Consider the following 22,105-nt stretch of genomic DNA (forward strand, 5'->3'; position numbering starts at 1 on the left):
TTGCAATAATGCCCGATCCACAGCCAGCCCCTAGACCGACAGTCGTTTCTTCTAATTCTGCTTCGTTTTGCGACGTCGTCCGCCCCGGCACTGTACACTGGACTCGGCTCATAGTATCTTTCGGATGCCATTTCGCCTCCTCACGTCGCCGCCTGCCCTCCGAGACTCCGTCGCCAATGGAGACGTCGCCAATTCAAATCAGCAAGAAAAGATCTGTCACTTGCTAGCAATTCCCACAGCCGCTCGCTAGGGTCCTTAATGGGCGGTTATGCCGTTTTCTTTCCCTGGTCTTCGTTTACCCGCGGGCAACCGGCGGCTTGGTTCGACAACTCGACAGGTCGAGCTAGTGGTAAATCAGCTAGACCGTATTGTCTGCCATCTCAGCCGTCGACACGAGGAATAATTCTGACCGCGTGTTTGGGCAGTGGCTAAGATTTCCCGTGGGCTGATGCTGAAGGTCGAGACAACCAACGCCCAGCTCGTTCCTACCGTCCTCTTCAGTCGACTTTCAAACTACGTACAATTCGCACAATTCTGTTCGTGACCGCCAGCAACTTGGCTTTTGGCTACGCATGCCAAGGGTCTACCGATTTAGCCAGCCTCTCGCGTTCTTCCCCGGCGGCAGAGCAATTGCCTGATAATCTTCGTTTGGTGTCCCTAGGCGAGCTGTCTTCCAGTCAAGTGTTGTTTGCGACAATAACTTGGTGTAAGAGAAATTCAGCAGAGAAACCCAGCGCTTTGGCCAAATCCAGCGACGGAGATGCACCCCACACACCGCATGCAGGCTAAGCAGGGGGCACCCAGTTGACCTACGCATCTTGCGAGGAGGTCTATTCGGCACCCCCATGTCCCTATTCGGCACCAGGTTAAGCCTCTTTAGGAAGAATTCCCATACAAAAAAAAGCCGTGCACGAAAATGCTCGCGAGACAGCGGCCCACCTAAAACCAGTGCGAAGCTGTCCACACTAACATCTGCACGCATTACGCGCGCGAAGCTTAGAAATTCTTAGAAAATCAGGGAAAATCGGGGAAAAGTTAGGAAAATTCCTCGAAGATGCGGTAGATTTCGCGGTTAATACGTTTGGGCTAGGCTAGGTAGTTAGGGTTATGGTTAGGGCTTAGGGTCAGTGGTTAGAGGTTCGTGGTTGCTTGAGATGTCGGTTTTTTCTGTTAGTAGGTGGGTGCCGAATAGAGCGCCTCCATCTTGCGAAACTGAATAGCTGAAAGGTTAATGTCATCGACGAGCAAGCTTTCGGCACCGGCCAATCACCTTGATGCATTTCAAAGAGGCCTTGGCCGATGTCGCCTCCGCTTGGGGGCCCCTGACAGGCCGCAGTAACCCCCCAAGAAATTGGACCCGGACCCTTATTAGCGAACCAGGGCGAATCCAGCACCGATGCGGGTGATTTGGGGGATGGAGTTTGGGGATACGGGGTGAGGGTGTACACTACAACATCGTTCATCTACAAGTGCGCTTGCACATGCTACTGCTGCTGGGTGGCGCGTTGATGCCGAAAGCTTTGCCTAGTGTGTACGACTAGGGTCCTTCAATCCATCTCTCGCGGTTGTGCGTACGCCGTTTGGCGGTGGTGGCGGCAGCAGGCTCAAGGCACCAAGCAACGTCCGATAATCTCAGTCCGTTGCGTCATGGAACGACAAGAATGCATGTCCCGATTTCACTCCGAAGATCAAGCGCGAATTAGAATGGATGGTGTTTATCCTCTGCCTATCAACCCCTCCGATCTACGGAAGTTGGTGGTGTCGATGGCTGGGCGGCGGCAGAGGCCGACGGGAAACCAGGGGACCGGTCAGCAGCGCAACCTCTCCCATTTCTCAAAAGCGCCGGAGGCGTCATCAATCATGGGTAGTGGCGGGAATGTACGGACAAGGTCTCTGACAGAGACAAGCCTGCGCTGCTCGTCAGAAAAGCAGCGTTGCGCGTGGCCCAGAAGAGCGAGATTCCCGACGAGATGCATCACAAATGCAAACAATACGGGTTCAATGGGAAGGCTGGCCAATGGCGGGCAGCACCGAGCACATGCGTCAAGGGCAGCACGAAGGGAAGGCTTGCTGTAATAAGATGAGATGGATGGATGGAACGTATTCCTTTGCCGCACAGAGTGACATACGGATAAGGCAACAAGTCTCGTTGTCGTCGGGCACATCCAGCCCAAGGAAACGAAGTTGGCGCGTGACCGGACTGCGGTGCAGCATCGAGAGATGTTGTCGCCCAGAGCAGAAAGGGTCGCTGTCAAAAAATCGACAACGTGAAATTGGAGAAGCCGGCCAATCACAATGGTAGCCGCATCTTCAACCGTCTTATCTCGGCCCAACCACGATGGCGACTTGTTGCATCTGCATCTGAGCTACAGCGAAGCTAGGCATCCCCTAGTCTCACCCATGCTAAATGCAACCCCGCCGGCCGGAGGCGTTCGAGATCTCACAGCTCCCTGCTGGTGTGACCCCTGCTGGCGTCCACGCACAGACGTTTCTCGCTCTTGGCTATTGGAGCTGGAGGGGAGGAGAGGAGAGGAGAGGGGCCTTTCTCGTCCCAGGGAATCAAACGCTTAGCCTGCCGAAGACGAGAGGCACAGGCATGGACGGCACAGCTGCCAGACGAGAGACTCACGCCTCGGTGATGAATCGCCTGGGCGCCACGCAGTTCCTACGTCACAGATGCTGTCGAGGTGCATAAGCCGAATGCCTGTCAGAACGCGCACCCGGAAAGGCATTTTCCGACACTGATAAATTTTGAACTCGGGGAGGCAATTAGGGTTTCCCAGATCATCTCTCGCAGCAAGCACGTGTTAGCATCCTGGATCTGGATGGACGCATATGTAAATGTGCCCAATATGCTGGGAGCGGCTGATCACCTATGCCCTCTCGAGGCCACCCTCCAACTCAGGTCTCGAAGTATGACACAGGCTCGGATTCACCACCTCAGTCCTGGTGCAGGTCTCTGCAGCGCCCCCGGCGAATTATTTGGGCATGACGGCACGGGCGAATCAACACCGCGTTAAATGCTGTCAAACAAGATGGTCAGACTGAGCCTACTTAGCCCAATGCCTGGCCTGTGTCACCGGCTACTGTCAGACCAGCAACTCGATCAATTGCAATTAGAAATAGCTGCGTCTTTTCTGGTAACGGCTTTCTTTGAACGAATTCCGCACCGCTATGTGGAGCACGACAACGGAAGCGGACCTATGTCCTGCATAGCATACTTCTACCATTTCCATAGCGCTAGCAGAGCCCCGCCGAAGTCGGCTCGGTGGTTCCTCCCAACTAGGGCCGGGCGGATGCAACCCCTGGCGGAGCGGTCTTGGACTGCGGTTTCTCAGACCGCCCTATATCGGAGCGGCCACAAACTGTCCAGACCGTTGATGCAGGGACGTGCAAGAGAAAAAAAGCGGCAGAAAAAAAAAGTGTCCACTCGAGTCAGCCCATGGCCGCGCAAGGAAGGGAAAAAGATCCCACTTTGCGGAAATATGGCATTTGAAACCTCCACTAGAGCACACACAACCAATGCCAATTACTCCGATGTCAGCGGTGGTTCCGACTTTTCCCGATGAGACACATCAGAGCGTCCGTCGCGGGGCGCGAGGGAGCGTTTGGTCCTCGTTTCCCCGTCCGCTGCGGATGGGTCGAGAATGCGAGAGAAACGCAGCATTCGTGGGCCGTGGCGGGAGGCGGGAGCCAGGCGGCAGCGGTACCGGACCCTTGTTTTTGTTACCTCACAAAAACTAGAAATATTGGAACCCAAGGAGACGTAGGCGCCGTGGGTAACCACGGACACTTCACTCTCAGTGAAACCTGGCATCCAGGCCAGGGCAGAGCAGACAGGCTCGACGCCTCGGTCAGGAATTGAGGCGAAAGCAATTTGGCGGTGGGCGACGGCCGATGCACCCTTTTGACCGACTGTTTGTCTGCTGGCAGCTGCTGCTGTCGTAGGAGGGGCGGGGACACGAGTTTCCCCAGGCTTGTGCCACACACACCTCGTCGTGCGCGTTGAGACATCGTGAAGACCGCGTGTGACGAGACGGGACGTCGTTGAATAAATACGTAGTTAACCACATTTTCTGCCGCCCACAGTGAAGCATCGTGAACTCTTGCGACAGGGATCAAGCGCGCTAGGCGCGGCGCGTCTGCGAGTGTGGGGTAAGTCCCCTAACCCCCGTCGCTGCTGCCAGTACGTACTCTTTCAAATGTTTACACTCGCAACCACTCTGGCGCGCCTGCAGCTAGGTATAGCTACGCAATAGGGGAGACAGCTCGCTTTCAACAGCACCTGAGCATGTGTGATACCCGCACACAACGACGTTGACGAACCTAGGCGAGCCCAACCTACCTACACTCGACCGCCCTCCCGCCGGTCAGAAAAGTATCCATCATGTTCGGCCTCCTACCCGACCTGACACCACGAGATGTAAGCTTCCCCCCCCCCCCCCCCCCCCCCCCCCCCCCCCTCTACCAAGCTTCCAAAGGGTACCCCGCCATCGTGACGTCTTCTAACGCGAGGACAACCAAAACAGTCGCATTCCATCTGGTACACCTCGTCCCGCAACCCTCTGGCCCAGGCCGCCCTCCTCGAAGCCCACGAACAGTCGGGCGAGCAGACGCAACAACAGCAGCAGCAGCAGCAGCAAGCACAACAACATGGCTCGTCATCCCGCCGCGCGGGCCAGCTCCTCATCGAGCGCTCCGCCCTCGCGCGCCTACGCGCCGACGAGCAGTATATGGACCGGCGCAGGCTGAATGTGCGCAACTTTGGCAGCGGCTGGCTCAAGCCCCCCGGCATCCCCAAGACGCTGCACCAGATGCGCGAGGAGGAGAAGGAGCAGAAGGAGCACGCCGAGGCCATGCGTCGCGAGGCGCTCGTGCAGGAGCTCGCCGAGGCCGGCGATGCGGGGCAGGATGTGCTTGAGGATGGCGGGGACGACCTCGGTCCGGACCTGGACGCCGAGGTTCCCGACGGTGACGACGAGCCGCGCGACTTGGATGACGAGATCCCCGACGCGGACGGCAGTTTCGGCTTCGACGGCGGAGAGGACTCTGACGAGGATGGTCTTAGCGGAATGACGAGCAGCGTCGAGGAAGCTTCTGAGGAGGAGGATGACGACGATACCACGCAAGGCCCCGGCGGCGGCGGCGGGGACGAAGACGAGGAGGAAAGACGGGAGGACCTCGTCGAGGCGCGCATGCGCATGGCGGATGATGCGTACCGGCAAGCCATGGCCCGTGGTGACGCGGATGGCGAGGACATCTACGGCGGCGAGGAGGAGCTCGAGGCCGAGGGCGGGGGCCGCATGCTCGACGAGGAAGACCTCCTGACGGCCGGCGACGAGGACGACATGGGCATGGGCATGGACATGGACGCGGACCTGGACGACGACATCCCCGAGGCGGGCGAGCTCAGCGGTGTGTACGAGCAGACCGATTCCGAGGTGAACCTGAGCAGCAGCAGCGACGACGGACGCGGCGGGGCCAGCAGCGACGAGGAGGACGACGAGGACATCAGCTTCGCGCCGAGGGTTGCCGCGCCGTTGAGGGCGCCGCTGAGCCCAACGAGGGAGCGCGGACCCAGGAGCAGCATGGACCTGAGCGGGCTGCTGTCTGCGGACAGCAGCATGATCGACAGCAGCATGCTGCATAGCAGTCCCAACGTCAGGGCCCAGAGGCGTTAGATGCGTTCCTACATTGCAGGCTGGGGGAGACGGACGAATAGGACAGATTCATGAACGATAGATACCCTTTGAAACACAACGAAGCAATTCACATCACGGATGGCGACGAACGACGAGGCGAACGGAGCAAGAAGTGGATATTCACTTATAGAAATCCTCCCCCTTTCTTCACAATCCTATCACGGGGATGGAGGAGACACAGTAATGTATCAGTTACAAAGTCCGAAAAACAAAACGAACCTGCTCTATCGAGGGGCGGAAAAAAAGTGGTAGCATTAGTCGGTATACCCCGTTATTACAAAAAGTGTTTATTATACTGGCCAAAGGCAACAAAGTCCTTCATTTCGTTTCCCGTCCTTTCAAACGTAGACACATGCAAGACACACAAAAGGCCTGCCGTTTTGGGGAGTTTCTTAAGAACTCTTCGTCGCGTCTCTCATCGGCAATGGTTCAAATGCATCGCTCTTGCTCGCAATTTCCAATCTTTGCGTGCCTGTGACGAATATAAACAGTTTGAGACGTAAGAGAGCCTGTGAATGAAGTACTCCTAGTAACGCCGAGCGATGCGAGCTCAATCAATCGCGGCCGACCCTGGGCAATGCAAGATCAAGCTCAACCTCGCGAGAAAAGACGCCATTTCCTGTGCCCTTGCGGACCAGGGTTGTAATCCGAACGTCTCTCTCGCAAAACTCCTCCCGCTTGCCGTAACTTCGTCTCTGAGCATGCCATTTTCCAAGGTCAACTAACTCATTGACCTTTGTCAAGCCCTCATACCGCGACCCATAGGGGGGGTTGGTATTCCCAACTCTTTCAAGTTTTAGAATAGCCACACGTACATGAAGAGGAAGCAGACAGCAGCGAAGAAGCCGAGCCAGACCTTCCAGCCCACGCCGGTGCGCTGAGCCATGACCAGCATGCGGTTCATGGTGCCGCGAAGGCGCAGCCGGGTCGAGTCGAAGGTGTCGTTCATCTTCTCGGCGATGGCGGAGGATTCGCGGATCTCGTCACCAATGGCTACCGTCATCTAAAGAGTCTCGTCAGCGGCTGGTCTCGCATCTGCCGGTTCACCGTCTTGCGCCTTGTAATTCACGACGCGCCGGCCGGAGGCTGTCGCCAGGATGTCACGTACACTCTTCAGCATCTTGACCTTGCCCATGATGCCCTCCACCTGCTCATCGTTCTGGCTCTCGAGCTCGTTGAGGACTGCATCGCTGTATTGACCCCTGATGAACATCCATCAGCAAATCGTTCGCGCATCCGGAGCGTTCGCCGTCATGCAATCGGCGATGGAGCGAGCGTACCTCGAGTTGGGCGTCGCCGGGCGGAACCCCCGGGTGCCGTTGTCGACGCCGAGGTGGCTCCCCGTGGGCGCGGGGGAGGCACTACCGCCGGCGTAGCCATAGCCATACCCGCCAAGACGCGATGGCGAGGCACTGACTGGCCTCCTTGCGTTGTCGCCGGTGTAGCCCTCGAACAAGGCGCTGCGGGAGTCGCGCTGGTGGAGCGAGGACGCGCCGAATCTGTCATTCACGCATGAACATTAGCAGAAGCTCGATCGACGTTCTTTCGTGTTGTAGGTGATCCATGGCGGTCTTCGCAGTCGCATCGTGACATGCTCGTCTGGCGATCTGAAGGACGTTGGTCGGGGGAGGCGCCATTGTCTCATCCGCAACGCTTCGGCTGACGGACTCGAACCATGACGGCCGCCAGAACGATTCCGAAGCAGAAGAGATGACATCGAGATGTATGCGCAAGCTCGTGATGCCAGGGTACGAAGCAAGGGGCGCAGATGTATCAACCGTTAGGTACTAACCTTGAAGCCATGGTGTCCGAACCGTCGCCTTGTCGCGGCGTGTCCAGAGGACCCCCTAAGCTACTGGATACCTACGTATCGCGCGCGCAACACGGAAATCCGGGCGCCGTCGTTCGGATCGCGGGTTGTCTCTAGGCGGAATGCCAAAAGGGGTGTCTTGTGTCAAAGAAGGGGGAAACTTCAAGAAGTCCTTGCCCCGTCTTCCAGCCGTCGAAGAAAAAAAAGGTGGTCGTTGCTAGGTCGAAGGGCCCGGTCGGCCTGGGTCGTCGCTTCGGTGCGTGCCGGGGTATGTTTATGACGGCTGGGCGATCTTTAATTTTATTTGGCAAGACTTCCGTAGCGGCAGTCCTGTCCACTGACGTCTTTGGCTTTTCTCTTGGTCCGTCAACACCCCTGTTGAGAAAGGCAAGCTAATGTGTGGGAAAGGGGAAATATGACGAGAGATGGCCCGGGTCGTGGAGTCGAGATCGACGAGGGAGATGAGTAGCTCAAGTATGTTCAGTTGTAAGAAACCATCGTGGGAACGGAGAAATAAGCAGGCGTGTAAGGTGGTCAATTTGGATGCGACCTATTTGTCCTGCTGCGAGAGGTCCTGTTCTCGGAGGCAAAACCTAAGTGCTTTCCAGGCTCTTGTACGTGTCGTCCCGTTGTCCAATCGAAAGCAGTGACAATAACCTAAAAGACGATGGCGGAAGGGCCAGAACGTGCAAGCGGCGGGCGGGTTCCTTGAACCGCCGTCTGTGGTAAAGTCCCCTAAATTGCACGCCGTCTGACACCAGCCAGCTTCCCCCCGCTACCTACATTCAGCAGCACTCGTCCAAGATGTTGAAGTGGTTCTAGCGCAGTCAGTGGCCGCACCGCGTTTCGTCGGGTCCCGACGACCCTAGAGCTTAGAAATACGTCTTAATGGTCCGTCCCGTCAGCTGTGCCAAACTCGACCTGCAAAGGATGAATCGGTTCGTCCTGTCTGCTTTGCGGTGCCTTGCAGAATTATTCGCAGAAAGGAAAGCTACGTGACTACGTACTTGCCATTTGCCAAGGCAGTGCTGGTCCCTCGATCGGATCTAGGTCGCTTCATGCATGAATCAGCGATCGAGCTGGCAGCTTTCATGTGGATAAATCCCCGTTGGACAGCTAATAAAAAACTGCTGCGAGGGGCGGCTACTGGGGCCTGCATCAACGCATAACGCCGGCTACCTCCTTCACACCAGCATTAACTACTAGCATCACTGTTGATCTGATCACGTCTACTTCGCACATGGCCGTTCAGTGTTTGCATGTATTCGTTTCCATAGCACTCATGGTCGGGGTATTGACGCCCGCGGGCAGAGCAGCGTAGGTAGGATAAGAGACATTCCATCCCACCTAAGGTCCCCTGGGCGGGCGAGACAGCAGACCAACTCGTCTCTAAACGCCGTCCAAACGGGCAATATCCATCCACCGTTGCCTGCTGCATGTGTCCAATCACCGGACACGCCGTCATCAAAAGCGAGAAACCCTTAAGCCCACGTAAAACTTTTGTATAACCCCCCATTCCGTTTTCTGATGTGCTGTTCGTTTCCATAACCGTAACCGTGCCACCTTGTGTGTTGGTGGCTGCAAGCAAGACGAGTCGAGGCGTGGCGAGGAATCGCTTAGTCCTCCTCCATCTTGGAGTCGTCAGCAGGCGCCTGGAAGTCATCGTCCTCCTCATCGTCCTCGTCGTCGGCAGGGTTCTCCTCGGCGGCCTTGGCGAAGTCGATGACACGGCCACGGGTGCGGCGACCACCCTCAACGATGTTGTTCAGGTCGATCTCGTCCATACCATCGTCCTCGTCAACTGTAAACCCAATCGTTAGTCGTGGTCGTGGGAAGAGTCTTGCGCTGTAGGCGACGCGGTAATCAGCTCTTACCAGGCTCAGCGGTCTGTTTTTTTTAACGTTAGCTTGCGCGCAAACACTGAGGGGGAGGATTGGGAAGTAAGTACCTCGTTAGCCTCCTCCTCTTCGCTAGAGTCATCATCCTCGTCCATGGCCTCGCTCTGCTCGACGGGCTCCTCGCTGGCGACGGCCTTGCCCTTGCCCTTGTTCTCGAGCTCGGTGGTAGGGTCGGTGACGGAGTTCTCGGTGGCCATTGTGTTTGTTTGAAAGTGTTAGAGAGGGAAGATTGTCAAGTAAAGCTTAGGCGACGAAAAGGCGATTGCCGTTGACCTAACGTAAGTGTTGCGGTTGTGGAAAGAATCGGGTGGGATAGCGTGGGTGTAGATGGAAAGTGGAGGTGAAGCTGCGCCGGTCAAGGTAAGGTAGGCGGCGGATTTTATCAATTCGATCGTACCTTCCCCAGCAGGTCCCAGCTTTTAGCAGTGGTTTGCATGTCTCTTAGCAACGGCGCTAGTCCCGGGCAGGATTAGCGCCACAAAAGCCATACCACACGTGCCGTGTCAGTCCCTGTCAGAGCTGTCTGGAAGACGGAAGGCGATAGAAGGCTTGCGGTAGGCTGTCAACTGAAGGCTCCAGGCTGAGCGACCGATATGAGATGCGGCATCAGACAGGGTTAAAGCTCTGTTTTCTGTTCAATCATTGGCAATTGGACTTGTAGGCATCTCCATATCTAGTGCACGCAAGTCTCTATAGCCTGGGCTCTGGGTCCAAGGTTCCCGATAAGAGTACACCGCTAGACTTAGGAAGAAGAATACCTTCTGCACCCGCCGATGCGTCAAGTCAGCCAGTTCTACAGTGACAGAAGGGGTTACGGATTCGAATCGGGAACACAGCCGGGACACCTAAGCACAGCTTCGCTTGAACAGATCTTGCGGTCTAATGCAGTAATAAAACATCAATTAATGGGTATTCATCAATGCTGCCATCCTCTATATCGTCGTCTATTTTCCATCGCCGCCGCCCGTGACCGTCATGAGGACGACGATCGCAATCAGCCACCAGTACCTGTGCCGACGTTAACTTTAAGCTCAAGAACACCCGATTGTGAGAAATGGTATACTTTTGAAAGAGGGTCTTCTCCTCTTGGACGACCTTCCTTCCCTCAGGACTCAGCACAACAGGCTTATTCAGCTCCGGTGTCTTGCCCTGTCCCGTAACCCGAACAACAGCCTGCGGCCCGAAGTCCCTCGTCGCGCCCGCATCGATCCTGACGCCCTTCAAGCCCGCTCCAACCACGTTGCCCTCAGCGTCCACGCTCAGGAGGATGTTGGGCTGGTACCCCTTGGCAAAGTTCTCCGTCGAGGCCACCGACACGGAGGACGTCCATTGCTTCGTCGCGGTATCGTAGACGCCTACGCGCACGAGCTTCGCGCCGTCCTCGGGCAGCTCGGGAAACTCGAAAGACGAGACGGTCGCCTCGGCGGGTTGCTTTGCGTCGTATTCGACCTCGGCGAGGAAGGAGGGCGACTTGCTCGCGGCGAGAGAGACTGGCTCGACGTAGATCTTGGCGAGGCGCGCCTCAGCTGCGGCGGCGAGGGTCGCCGCGAAGAGCGCCGACAGGAACGATGTCGCGCGCATGATTTTTCGGTTTCTCTGCACCCGTTCAGTCGTCGGATTCGGTGGCCTGGGTGAGGGCGCTGATTGAAGGAGACGGGGGTTGTTGGAGGAGAGGTTCCGGGGGACCCAGCTTCGGATGCGGGATTAGTCCGGCAGATTTACGCTACCTAACGCAGCACAGAAATGAGCACCTAGATGAACGACCGATGGCGGCATCGAATTTGTGGCCAAGACACGGGGAGTATATTAAGAAATACCACGAGAAAGCAGTCCCATGCACAATCTGAAGAATTCGACACGCCCCAAGCATTCTCATATGAAATCAGAAAAGTGTGGTATTTCATTACCGCTATCACTCATTGAGCGTTAAAATGATACCGCCTGTCCAAACGCCACTTTGCCATGCCTCTAAGGGCAGCTGCCCACCCCTTTTTAAAAGAACAACCAAAGAAAACCACGCCTCATGTTGTAGATCAGAACCCCCGACATCCGTAAGCAGCTTATGATGCCGCACCTGCTGCGTCGGGCGGCGGCGACTTCGCGGGGCTCTCATCATCGGGCGAGTCCCCACTGTCGTCACCGCCGCCATCTGAAATTTCGGTTGACCCATCCTCGTCGTCAACCTCGTCAGAGTCTTCATCCTCGACGACCCCATCCTCATCCTGCAGAGCATACCCGGGGCAGCGTTCAACTAGGCCCCGATAGTATGCGACGAGTACTTCGGGGTTAGGGACGATCTTCCAGTCTACCCTGTAAAGAAACTCTAGTTCCAGCAGCTTGAGTTCGGCGACCCTAACGCCTCCCACTCGCGCATATGTAGTGTTGTTCCAGAACAAGTCCGATAAGCCCTTGGCCGCGACTGTGGCCGCCGTAATCAGGAAGCGATGTACAGTGAGCGTATTGATGGTGAATTCTGGATATAAGGCACATAGTCGATCAATGTAGTAGACCATGGACAGCAGCAGCGGCGGTGTCAGTGTCGCGTGTTTCGCTAGTCTGTTCAGGTAGTCAAGTACAGAAATGCTCGGTGTCGTCCTGCGCAACATATCAGTAAGCATACATAGATATCAAAAGGATACGAAGCGCCTTTTTTTGCTTACCTCGAGTGGAACCGAGTCAGGCTGCCAGAGCGAAGAGCCAGGGCGTCATTGGTCTCGATGAGTTCAGATAGCATGTGTGATATCAAAACAACCATATCCTCGACACCGCACAGCTCATACCGCAGTGGCAGTACCTTGGCCGGCCCAGCTGTTGGCTTGGGGCGCTTAGCCGCGCTCGAAGATTCGCCGGCGCCGGATGCGCTCGCTTGCGCGATGGCGGGGTCTTGGGAGTTCCGTCGCTTGCCAGGTGAGGCAATGGTGACTGATGACTGCCGTACGGCAGGAGGCACGACAGTCTGCGTTTGCGTTGTCGGCTGAGGTTGGGGTCGCGGCAGAGGCGCGGAAGGGTCTATCGGTTGAGGACGCGGCGCTGGTGGGGGTTCGGCGGGCGTGGCGGGCACTGAGGTGCGCGGGGCATCGGCGACACCTTCTGTTGGGTGTGCCTGGGGCTGGTGATTCGGAGACTCCATGGGAGAGTATTGAGTGCCGGCATCGACAGCTACATATTGTCGTGGGCGTGGTTGGGAGGGTGAGGTCATTGAGGTGGACGGGGAGGATCTGGATGCAGAGTGCCGCCGCGGCAAAGGGGCCGAAAGCCGGGCAGGAGACGAGTGCGGGGAGGAGCGCGTAGGGGCATAATGAAAGCTGCTGGGCGACGCATTGGCGGAGCTGGCCACGATGGGAGATGTTGTCAACATGGTCTCGGGCGCATCGTGGGTCGAAGAAGCGGGCGGGCGAGGGTCGACAGCCGTAGTCGCCAGTCGATGGATACTGAGGAGGCAGGCCGAGGGGGTGTGTTCGCCAGTGGTAGAAGGGTAAGGTAGGTAAGGTTAGGTTGACAGTTTAACGGGCTGGGTTGGATAGGTTTGGCTGGGGTCGGCTCAGATTTGCAGATTATCAAAGCCAAGATCAGATTACCACACGCCGAAAAATCGGGACGAGGGGGGCATCGTTTGCCCACATGGAACTGGGATGGTTTAGTAAGTAGTCGACGCTTGGTATTCGCCGCCGCGGTAGGTAGTTTGGTGGTTCTTTGGGTTCCAGATCCAGGTTCCGCGGATGCACTGGATTGAATCGCGTGAATGGTTCAGACCATCAGAGGCAGCTAATATCCCTTAGGTGTAGACGGCATTCGGCACCAGCAGTAACAGGCAAGGTACCAGCGGAACAGTGAGGCAAGGCCCCAATGTCGGGAAACTGGACTGGTCGCCGTCAGTCAGTGGGATTGGCATGCCATGTGTGGGGGAGGAGGACGCGCGAATCTGATTTTCTGCGGTCTCGGCACCGGAGCCAAGACTTACATTGACGCCTCTGGTGCCAACCAGTCGTCTGTGGTGGGTTTGGTGGGGGGGATTTGACACCTGGACACACAAAAACGTGCCAGTGGTGCTACTGGTATTCGCTGCCTTGGGTACCTTAGGTAGTACCTACTCATCTGCGCCATGCAGCATGGAAGAGGGGGGAAGGAGGAGGGGACAATTGAGGTGAAAGACACCTCTGAGGATTTTTTCTCTAATTTTTGAGGGCCGCTGATTGTACCATTTTTGCACTGAAGCCATGATGGTGGGCCGCCCTTCTGGTTCTGGACACCGAGAGACGCCGCTAAAGTCGCTTTTAGGCCAGCGGTGCAACCCTTCTACAGCCTCCCAGCCAGGTGCTGACAAGGTTCTGGCTGCTTGCGATGCCTGGTCTGGAGCCGGAAGCGCCGTTTGGGAGGCTCAATCTTCTCTGCCCTTTTCTTCTCACCTTCCTCGAACAACAGAAGAAGTTGCCTAGTGTTCTCTACTTGGGGCACAACAAAATACCAGTCAAGATACCTTACTAATACAACAACACTGTGCATTCTATTATACGTCCATCTGCATAGACATAAGGTTCCATGGAGGAGAATCTCTCTGGATTAAACTTCTTCCTCTTCGTATCTGCCCTGTGGTAAGGTAGACCCGACTGAACGAACGTATGGGAACCCTCACCGACACAAGGTGCCGTCAGCTGCCGCTGCGATTTTTTCGCGCTCTCTCCTTATCATTTACACCCCTGCTGCTGATCTCCGATGCCCCAGCTTTGCTTGCCGCTGTCACGGAGTCCCTGGTCCCAAAATCATTGAAAAGTCGTCAGATGTCAGTTATCTTGCGTCAGATATCCCGGTGCTTTTGGCTGAGTGCCGCGATGCGCCGCCTCGGGTGACACGATGGGACCCGAGAACAACTTGACCTACTCTCAATCTGCTTGACCTTAGTTAAGCGGCGGCCAACGCGTCTGCCCGCTCAAGTGAACGGCTTGTACGCAGTAGCATATTGCACACGCGCTATTCAGTGACACAGGCTCGATATTTCTCTTTTCTCACGATGACGGAACCCTGACAACGTCCAGACCAGGTTGTCTCAATGAGACTAGCCACACAACATCCGATGCTGTGGAATGCCCCGCTCCAGCGCTGCTTCTCATGGTCTCAGACACCTAGAGGAATTGGCAACTCCGCTGTGTGAAAGTTAATTACTCGTTCCGTTCCGCGTGGGTTGAACAGTGCCTCGTAAAGGGCCACGCTTACCAGCGCGGCTCACAAGCCATATTGGCCATCAACTTCTGCTCTCTGCACCAGGAAGACGCATCGCGGTAACCGTTGTATTGTGCGACTAAGCTTTCATTGAGGGGTTGACAACGAATCGCTCCTCACACTTCTCTCGTCTGAACTGCGTGTCTGCTACTAGAACTTAAATAACCTCTCTACGCTATATTTGCTCATTAAATGAGATCATATTTCGAGGCTGATTAACTATTGAGAGAAGAGAGAACCAAAACTAGGCAAAAAGGAGCAAAGGCTTTCAAGATGACGGCTGTTAAACACACAAAAAGAAACACGTTCTCCTCATGTGGGACTCGAACCCACAACCTTCCGATTTCACCGACCTAGCACCAGCCGTAAAAGTCGGACGCGCTGAACCGATTGCGCCAATGAGGACGATAGGACACAACTCCATCACGTGATGGCCCTCGAATCCTTTTGCTCACTTATATTGGCCTACTCACTCTGGGTAGTTGGGGACGTGCCAGTAAACTTTAATTCGTCTCCTTCCGGAAACATTCTCTGTGTGAATGATAACAGTGGATAGACACTTCAAGAGTGAGACAGATTGGGGACTGCATACAACATCTAATAAAAGTCGTGGTTCAATGGAGCTTGCGAGAGGATGCATATTGTCAAGATGAAATCCCCATAAGCTTCCAACCTCCTGCAAGTTCGTTCTGAGAATTATGCTCCATTAGCACCGATCCGATATGAGTCGAAAGGTGGTGGCAGGAATCGTTGCATTGACGATGGACCGGTGTTGACCAACGCTGCCACGCTGCCCCAAGCTTCAGCTAGCATGTGAGGATTCTGAAAACGGTTGGTTGCGATGTACAGTGCACGTGCCTTGGCCATCCCCGGTGCCGCCAACTGGCACTGGTACCCAGTCAGTCTCCCAGCCTACCGATACCTATCAACCTTGACGTGATTAATCGTGGTCCATCTTGCGGGCGACTTCCCGGCTCATCTGCATCTTGAGTAACCACTGCCAACGACTCTCTCACGACATCCCCTCCCCTCCGTTCGAGGACATCATCTATTATTGCATTTCTAGGCGCTCTGAGAAAACGCTTCAACGCTGTGCGAAGCTCAAACCGCTTCTGCTTGACACTCGACCATTTGCATGGACCTTGGCCTCTGACGCAAGCTCCGTCGCCGCCGCACCACTTCGTCCTTGCAAGCACACGACGTGCTGGTTGAAGTTGACAGCAGAGAGCCGAGGTCCTTTCCCCACATCATCACCAAGTTCTTCCATCATGGCCCGGTCCTCGAGTCCTCCGATTCTTTCCCAGATCCTCAGCGCGAGGAGCTATATCGAACAGACAAGTGCGCTGCGGGCCCTCAAGAATGACATTGTTGGCCATGCGCAAAAGAAGGAGCAGTGGGCTCGGCGCGGCGTGCTGGAACCCATCGTCAAGATACTCAATGCTGCCCGGTCACCAGCCAAGGTGAATGGCAAGGATGGTGCCCCCCATGGCAGCCCGCGATCGATAAGTGAGGAGGAGACCAAAAGGTTCCAGGCTCTCCAGCTTCTGGCAAGCTTCGCCAATGGTGCGTTTTCGTCCTGACACGATCTTCTTCTAATCGCATGCTAACTTGAGTGTTTTCAGGAGGAACTGCGTTTGTCGAGCCAATCCTGGCTGCCGGTGCCCTACCTGCTTTGCTAGCGAACATCTGCCCGATTTCGAATGCTCCCTTGCTCGTTACCACGGCCCTCCGCGCGCTGCTCAATATCGTCGAGTCTTCTGCACTTGCAACGCCCGACTCGCCAGTGGATACACAGGCCTTGGCCGAGGCCGTCTTTGCGCCCGAACACATCGAGTCTTTGAATGCGATATTGTCAGGCGCGTCTAACACCGCGGCACAACAGACCCAGATCGCGTTGGTAGCGAACATAATCAGTAAACTTTGTCGAGAGGAGAGGCATCAGCTTGCCCTGGCGAATTCTGATGTTCTCGACTCACTCGCAACAAGACTGGCGAGTATCGCTGTTGGCCAAGGGCATGTTATTCCATACGCTGAAGTATTCGGGCGAGTGGATCACACGTCTGATTTCTTCCCCGAACCGGAACCTTCGACTTCCAATTTGGTACCTATCTTGGAGGCTTTAGCTACCATCATTTCGGACTCACGCTTCAGGGCTTGTATGCTTTTGTGCTCTCCGGCCATTATGGCTATTTTCCCGTCTCTGAAGTTCACACCGTCCAAGGAGATTCGAGCTCCTTGGAACTCGCTCGAAATCAGCGGCCTCGGGTATGCGCGCCAGCAAAGTCTCAGTGCTATGGATTATCTCCTTCCTGCTATTCCAATACACCAGGGGCGGCTCTCTGGCTCTCAGCAGTCACATTTTCCCTCTCTGGGAGTTTCCGATGCCCGAGAGCGCGCCCGCTCTGCGGCGAGCAAGTACAGTTCAACTGCGTCAGTTTGGGAGGCTTCACGGTTTGAGCTATTTGGCAACGAAGGTGAACCCGAGGAGGACCAGGAGACTCCACTCATCCCATGGCTCATTCTCTTGGTCAGGACACGTCAGAACGTGGAACGATTGATGGCCGCCAACCTTCTGACAACGCTCTTCAGATCCGGTTTTGGCAGCAAGCATCTAAGAGAAACCAGTCTCGGCCTCCTCGTGGTCCCTGTGCTTATGGACATGCTAGATCAACTTCAGGCATCGCCACCAGTGGTTAAGTCTCCTTTGGTTGACGCGGACACGGCCATGAAATGGACGATCCTGGAGCGGACACCGGCGATACTGGCTCGCATGATCACAGATAGCGAACACCTCCAGAAAGCGGCCTATGATTGCGGCGCTGTCAAGTCCTTCAGCAAGCTTCTGAAAGATGCGTATGAGCCGATTCCACCGTCAGCGTACGCTAAGTTATGGTCACCCCAGGCGGACACGGGCATGGAGTTGGAAAGTACATATCCGACATGTGCCCTAGGGCCAGAAGGACAACCTCCGCTCCTGGCGCACAAAGTAAGAATGCGTGAAAGCGCACTCAAGGCGATTGGAGCACTTGCGGCGGGCAAGGACGAGTATCGCAAAGCCTTTGTTGAACAGGACGTCGTAGCCCATATTGTTCAGTCGCTTTCGCCGACACCTGGAAAGCCCTCAAATCCAAAGGACCGTTCGAAGAATAGCGAGCCAGATGGACTTGTACCCGACGCCTCTGCATCAGATCACAACTCTGGATACGGAAGCAATCCCCTGTCTGTGCTGATTGCTGGCTGTCATGCAGTCAGAATGCTGTCGCGTTCCGTGAGTATTTTGAGGACTTCCCTGGTCGATTACGCAGTCGCCGTCCCCCTATACCGTTTTCTCAGGCACCCGAACGTGGACGTCCAAATTGCTGCAACCGCTGCGATTTGCAATTTGGTCACCGAAGTGAGTCCAATGAGAGAAGTAAGTTGCAAGCCGAAACATTTAAGAAGGTCGGTGTTAATGGTCGTTCTAGGTCCTGGCCGACAAGGGCGTAATGAAAATATTGTGTGAGCACGCACACTCGCTCAACGCTGCGTTACGACTCAACGCTCTATGGGCATTGAAGCACTTCGTCCATGCCGTTGATCCCGAGACCAAAAAGCAATGTCTAGAGGAGCTTGAATCCGGTTGGCTCGTGCAGCTCATCTGCGATGATACCGAGGACGATGCACTGTTCCTCGCGAGGTCGAAGATGGACAAGCAGAATGCTATAGACGTCGGCGACGACATGGATGGCGATGTGGAGATGGATCAGCCGGATTCATTATCTCGGTCTTGGTTGAGCTCCAGCATCCCACCACAAGACGTAGATGGGAAGCGTCCCGCTAAGTTCCGGCAAACAGAAGCCAGGCTAGCAGCCTTGCGCGAGGCTGAACTCAACCCACTCAGAAAAGCACGGAATGACGATCTCGCCATCCAGGAGCAGGGACTTGATTTCATCAGAAACCTGATCGGGGCGGCTGGTTCTGGCTCTAGCACAGAGTCGGCGAACGAGACCACGGAGATGATTGACTACCTATTCAGCGAGCTTGGGCAGGACAGGTTCTTCGACATACTGGCCAGAAAACTTCAGGCTAAGGTCCTCCATCCCACGTCGAGACGCTCGGTAGGATCTGCCGCGGGACGCGAGGCCCGGGTGCTCTACCCTCAGGCAAAGATCATCGAAGCAGTTGTATTCATTCTGGTTCATATGGCTGCGAGTATCCCAAAGCATCGGCAGCTGGTGATCGCCCAAACAGATCTGCTCAAACTCCTTGCGAACCATTTTAACAGCAAGGACAAGGAAGTACGGGTGGCTCTCTGCCATCTGATCAGCAACCTGACATGGCAGGATGATGAGAGCGATGCGCGCGCATGCGCGCAGAGAGCTTACGAGCTGAAGAAATTAGGTTTCCTTACCAAACTTGAGGGCTTAGAGGACGACTGTGAACTAGACGTGAGGGAAAGGGCTAAGAGCGCTGTTTGGCAAATGAAGCAGGTCAGCAGTTATTAGAAGTAGGAAAGGGTGTTGGATCGGCCGATTCATATGAATGTACGATAGACTGTACATGGAGATTTTTGCTGCAGGGATACTGTATACGGTACAACAGTACATGATGAATGAAGCACAGGCATACTTCGGATTCTGCAAACATTCCTCGGTCCATGGTGTAGGATAACTGGTGCCTTTCGTCAGTCACTCTCAGCACTGAGATGAGACCATCTTCGACCACTAAGGAACGTGAACTTGTTGCTGACGTTGTTGTCAGACGTGCCACAGGACATAAGCCTTATATCCTGACGTTCGCTTGAGTTTGAGGTGGTTGCTACCAAGGGATTTCTTTCCCCACGTACTGGTACTGCATAGTATGGTCACAAAGACAGGGTAGGTTAATGAAATAATGAAATTTAGTATCCATGCCCCAGCCCTGCTGCGTATCTCGGAGTTTCTTCGTTATCTTGACGAGCTATCCAAACCTACATCAGAAAGTCTCAGAAAACAATTCTCCGAGAGACGTTGGGCGCGGGTGGATTGAGTTCTTACTCATCTTACTGCATAGTACGGCGAGGGTACGTCTTGCGGAGGATCTCGCCTGCTGTCTTATTTAGTAGCGGAGTTTCGGACGTCAACGCCTGTAGGTGAAGGAGTTCTCTGACCAACAACTCCGAGACCATAGAATTGCAAGATATACTTCGTGGTCCCTTCGGTGACTGCCGAGAGACGTTTATTGAGCATATCAGCCGATGTGTATGCTAATAATCGCTGTTAGCTACCCAAGCTGCCACTGGTGACAAGATGCTATTCGACGATCGGTTTGCCGGAAGCCCCGGATAAGTTCATCTCCATGTGATCTGAGGATCACGAGAGGATCTAGAGAAGAAAGCTCTGGAAAAGCCCGCCGACAACCAAGAAGTTTCGGTAGTGGGATTCGAGCCGTTGGGCGGGGGATCCACCAGAGGTTCATGGGCGCCGCTGCATGTGCAAGGGTCCAAACCGGGCCAACGATCGACGGCAGGGTCGTCGTTCGGGGTGCGCAGGGGTCTTGGTGGCATGACGTGAGGGTGTGGACCTCCCATCACAGACAGGGATGGTTGCATGCGAACGAGGAGCGACTCATCGAGAAACCGCCTGCTGAATCTGTGGTGCGGCGCTCACTGCGTCCCAACTACCGGCCGCCATGGCGCTTGGTGGTGTAGCTTCCCGTGTGCTACCCGGTTACAAGAAACGAATAAGCGCGCGAGGCCGAGATGGTTTGGCTCGAAGGTACGCCGCGATACCTTCATCTGACAGACTCTCTTGGGTTCGTTGATACCCCACTATCATCTTGAAACTTTTATGTGTTGACTCAAGGGCTCTGAGCTCGAGGTCGCATGTTACAAGGCAATTAAACAATCAGTGTCCAGGCCAGAGGGGAATGGGAGACCATTGGTGGGTGGCAGTGGTGGGACGAGTTTCGCGAGGTGAGATGGTGGAAGGCAACGTCGACCCCCCACCATAGAATTCAACTTTGAAGCCTCGTCTCAGCTGAAGGCAGACGCCGCTGGTTCACCGACCGAAGGCAATGAATAGTATGAGTCTAGAAAATGCACCCTTTAGTCATCGGACAAAGAGGACGTGGGCTAGTTCCGATAGTCCCGAACGTCCGCCGGCTGAGGCCGGCCGGGGATCCCGGAGCGGGTCATCCTTTGGATACCGAGCACCACGTGCGATTGGCATGCAGGTTGGCATCAAAACGGTGTCATAGCTTCCTCTTGGAAAATCTTTCTCATTTGTCCTCTAGGATTATCAATCTTTCCAGTAGCGGCACCTCCCACCAATGCCGAACCATGCGGGAAATGATTGAGTCTCGGGAAGCGCCATTCTGCAGTTTTTCCCATCGCAAGGTTTCCCTCACTTTCTGTTGTCAAGATCATCAGGTCACTCCCGAGTAGCGACAAGGGTCGTCTCTTTTGTCTTGGGTAGCAAATGGCGAACGGTGCGTCTGTGCATTCACCTCCATAGGTCGGCATTTGGTTTCCTCCCCCACACTTCGAAGCAATATGACTACTACGGTACACACTAAGGTAGTCCTCCTGTCGGCTTCAAAACTCAAGTTACCAAGCAAGTAGTCTGAAGACTGATTGACAATCCAAGGACCCCTACATGTCATGAAGTTCCAAGGTGCGCTTGTACTCGAGAGCCGGCGTGCCATACCTCTGCGACAACTACCGTTCAATACTAGCTTTCGATTATGGCCACGCCTTTCATCTAAGAATTGAGACCTTTGCTGTGTACTGCGTAAGGGCGAGATGAAGTAACGATACAATTTGCCTGGCCTGACTGCCTGACCCCTGCCATCACCCTTCTCGGTGTCATGGTCAGGCACTCCCGCAGGTGAGTACCGGGATATCTCCGGTGCAAGCGGCTCTGGCGCTCACAAAACCCCTTGTCACTTCTGGTCCCATCATCGACTCATCGCACCTCCCCACGGCACCTTCACACCTGGACGCACTGGATTGGAACAACGTTAAACAAGCTACGACTCTGGTCCAGGGTCGCTCCCCGGCAGCCCTGGAAGCGGACCTCTCGTTGGAACCCATAATGGCCCACTTCGTCTTCTTCTCGTGCAGGACCGTTGCATCCAGACCCCGACCTTGGCTGACTTTAGTCAGAAGGTCTTCTGACTTTCTCAGGTTTCTGACGGTAACGGAACCTTCTATGGTTCACCTAGCTTCCGCCCGTCTCATCCGTCTGGGAGGCCTTGACCTGTGCTGCTCGCCTAGATCATTGGACGGGGGATCTTGTAGTTCGGCCTCGAATCGTAGGTTTTTTTTCAGGTGGAGGCATATGTCGGCGGGCTCGGAGTTTGATGTGACGGTGAACTTGCAGGAGTGATGTGAGCTTCATGTTCTGGAATCTCATGGTGACTTCAGTGCCTGTAGGATGGGAGAAGTTTTGCACGACGAAAAGTATAAGACCATCCCGCCTCTCCCGCCTTTCGCACATTGTTCTGTTTCATCACAACAT

At 55.2% G+C, this 22,105-nt stretch overlaps 6 protein-coding genes across 6 annotated transcripts; 2 read left to right on the forward strand and 4 right to left on the reverse strand.

Moving 5' to 3' along the window:
- Window positions 1–4,387: 4,387 nt before the first annotated feature.
- Window positions 4,388–5,681, forward strand: CGCA056_v003251 (uncharacterized protein; the record flags this gene model as incomplete). The annotated part of the gene is made up of 2 exons (XM_037318508.1): window positions 4,388–4,423; window positions 4,530–5,681. 2 exons carry the CDS (start codon window positions 4,388–4,390, stop codon window positions 5,679–5,681), a joined length of 1,188 nt encoding a protein of 395 aa, XP_037182987.1.
- A 575-nt stretch (window positions 5,682–6,256) lies between these two features.
- On the reverse strand, window positions 6,257–7,505 carry bet1 (Protein transport protein bet1; the record flags this gene model as incomplete). The annotated part of the gene is made up of 5 exons (XM_037318509.1): window positions 6,257–6,488; window positions 6,518–6,705; window positions 6,811–6,904; window positions 6,983–7,201; window positions 7,495–7,505. 5 exons carry the CDS (start codon window positions 7,503–7,505, stop codon window positions 6,257–6,259), a joined length of 744 nt encoding a protein of 247 aa, XP_037182986.1.
- A 1,623-nt stretch (window positions 7,506–9,128) lies between these two features.
- CHZ1 (Histone H2A.Z-specific chaperone CHZ1) lies at window positions 9,129–9,607 on the reverse strand (the record flags this gene model as incomplete). Its single annotated transcript, XM_037318510.1, has 3 exons — window positions 9,129–9,313; window positions 9,387–9,399; window positions 9,461–9,607. The coding sequence occupies 3 exons, from the start codon at window positions 9,605–9,607 to the stop codon at window positions 9,129–9,131; spliced, it is 345 nt and encodes a 114-aa protein (XP_037182985.1).
- A 747-nt stretch (window positions 9,608–10,354) lies between these two features.
- Window positions 10,355–10,991, reverse strand: CGCA056_v003254 (uncharacterized protein; the record flags this gene model as incomplete). Its single annotated transcript, XM_037318511.1, has 2 exons — window positions 10,355–10,418; window positions 10,474–10,991. 2 exons carry the CDS (start codon window positions 10,989–10,991, stop codon window positions 10,355–10,357), a joined length of 582 nt encoding a protein of 193 aa, XP_037182984.1.
- A 479-nt stretch (window positions 10,992–11,470) lies between these two features.
- Window positions 11,471–12,540, reverse strand: preg (Nuc-1 negative regulatory protein preg; the record flags this gene model as incomplete). Its single annotated transcript, XM_037318512.1, has 2 exons — window positions 11,471–12,005; window positions 12,071–12,540. 2 exons carry the CDS (start codon window positions 12,538–12,540, stop codon window positions 11,471–11,473), a joined length of 1,005 nt encoding a protein of 334 aa, XP_037182983.1.
- A 3,355-nt stretch (window positions 12,541–15,895) lies between these two features.
- Window positions 15,896–19,111, forward strand: CGCA056_v003256 (Uncharacterized protein; the record flags this gene model as incomplete). The annotated part of the gene is made up of 3 exons (XM_037318513.1): window positions 15,896–16,190; window positions 16,250–18,039; window positions 18,092–19,111. 3 exons carry the CDS (start codon window positions 15,896–15,898, stop codon window positions 19,109–19,111), a joined length of 3,105 nt encoding a protein of 1,034 aa, XP_037183451.1.
- Between the last annotated feature and the right edge of the window lie 2,994 nt (window positions 19,112–22,105).

The sequence above is a fragment of the Colletotrichum aenigma genome (assembly GCF_013390185.1).
Source record: "Colletotrichum aenigma strain Cg56 chromosome Unknown KSG_Cg56_contig02, whole genome shotgun sequence".
Taxonomy (NCBI): Eukaryota; Fungi; Ascomycota; class Sordariomycetes; order Glomerellales; family Glomerellaceae; genus Colletotrichum; species Colletotrichum aenigma.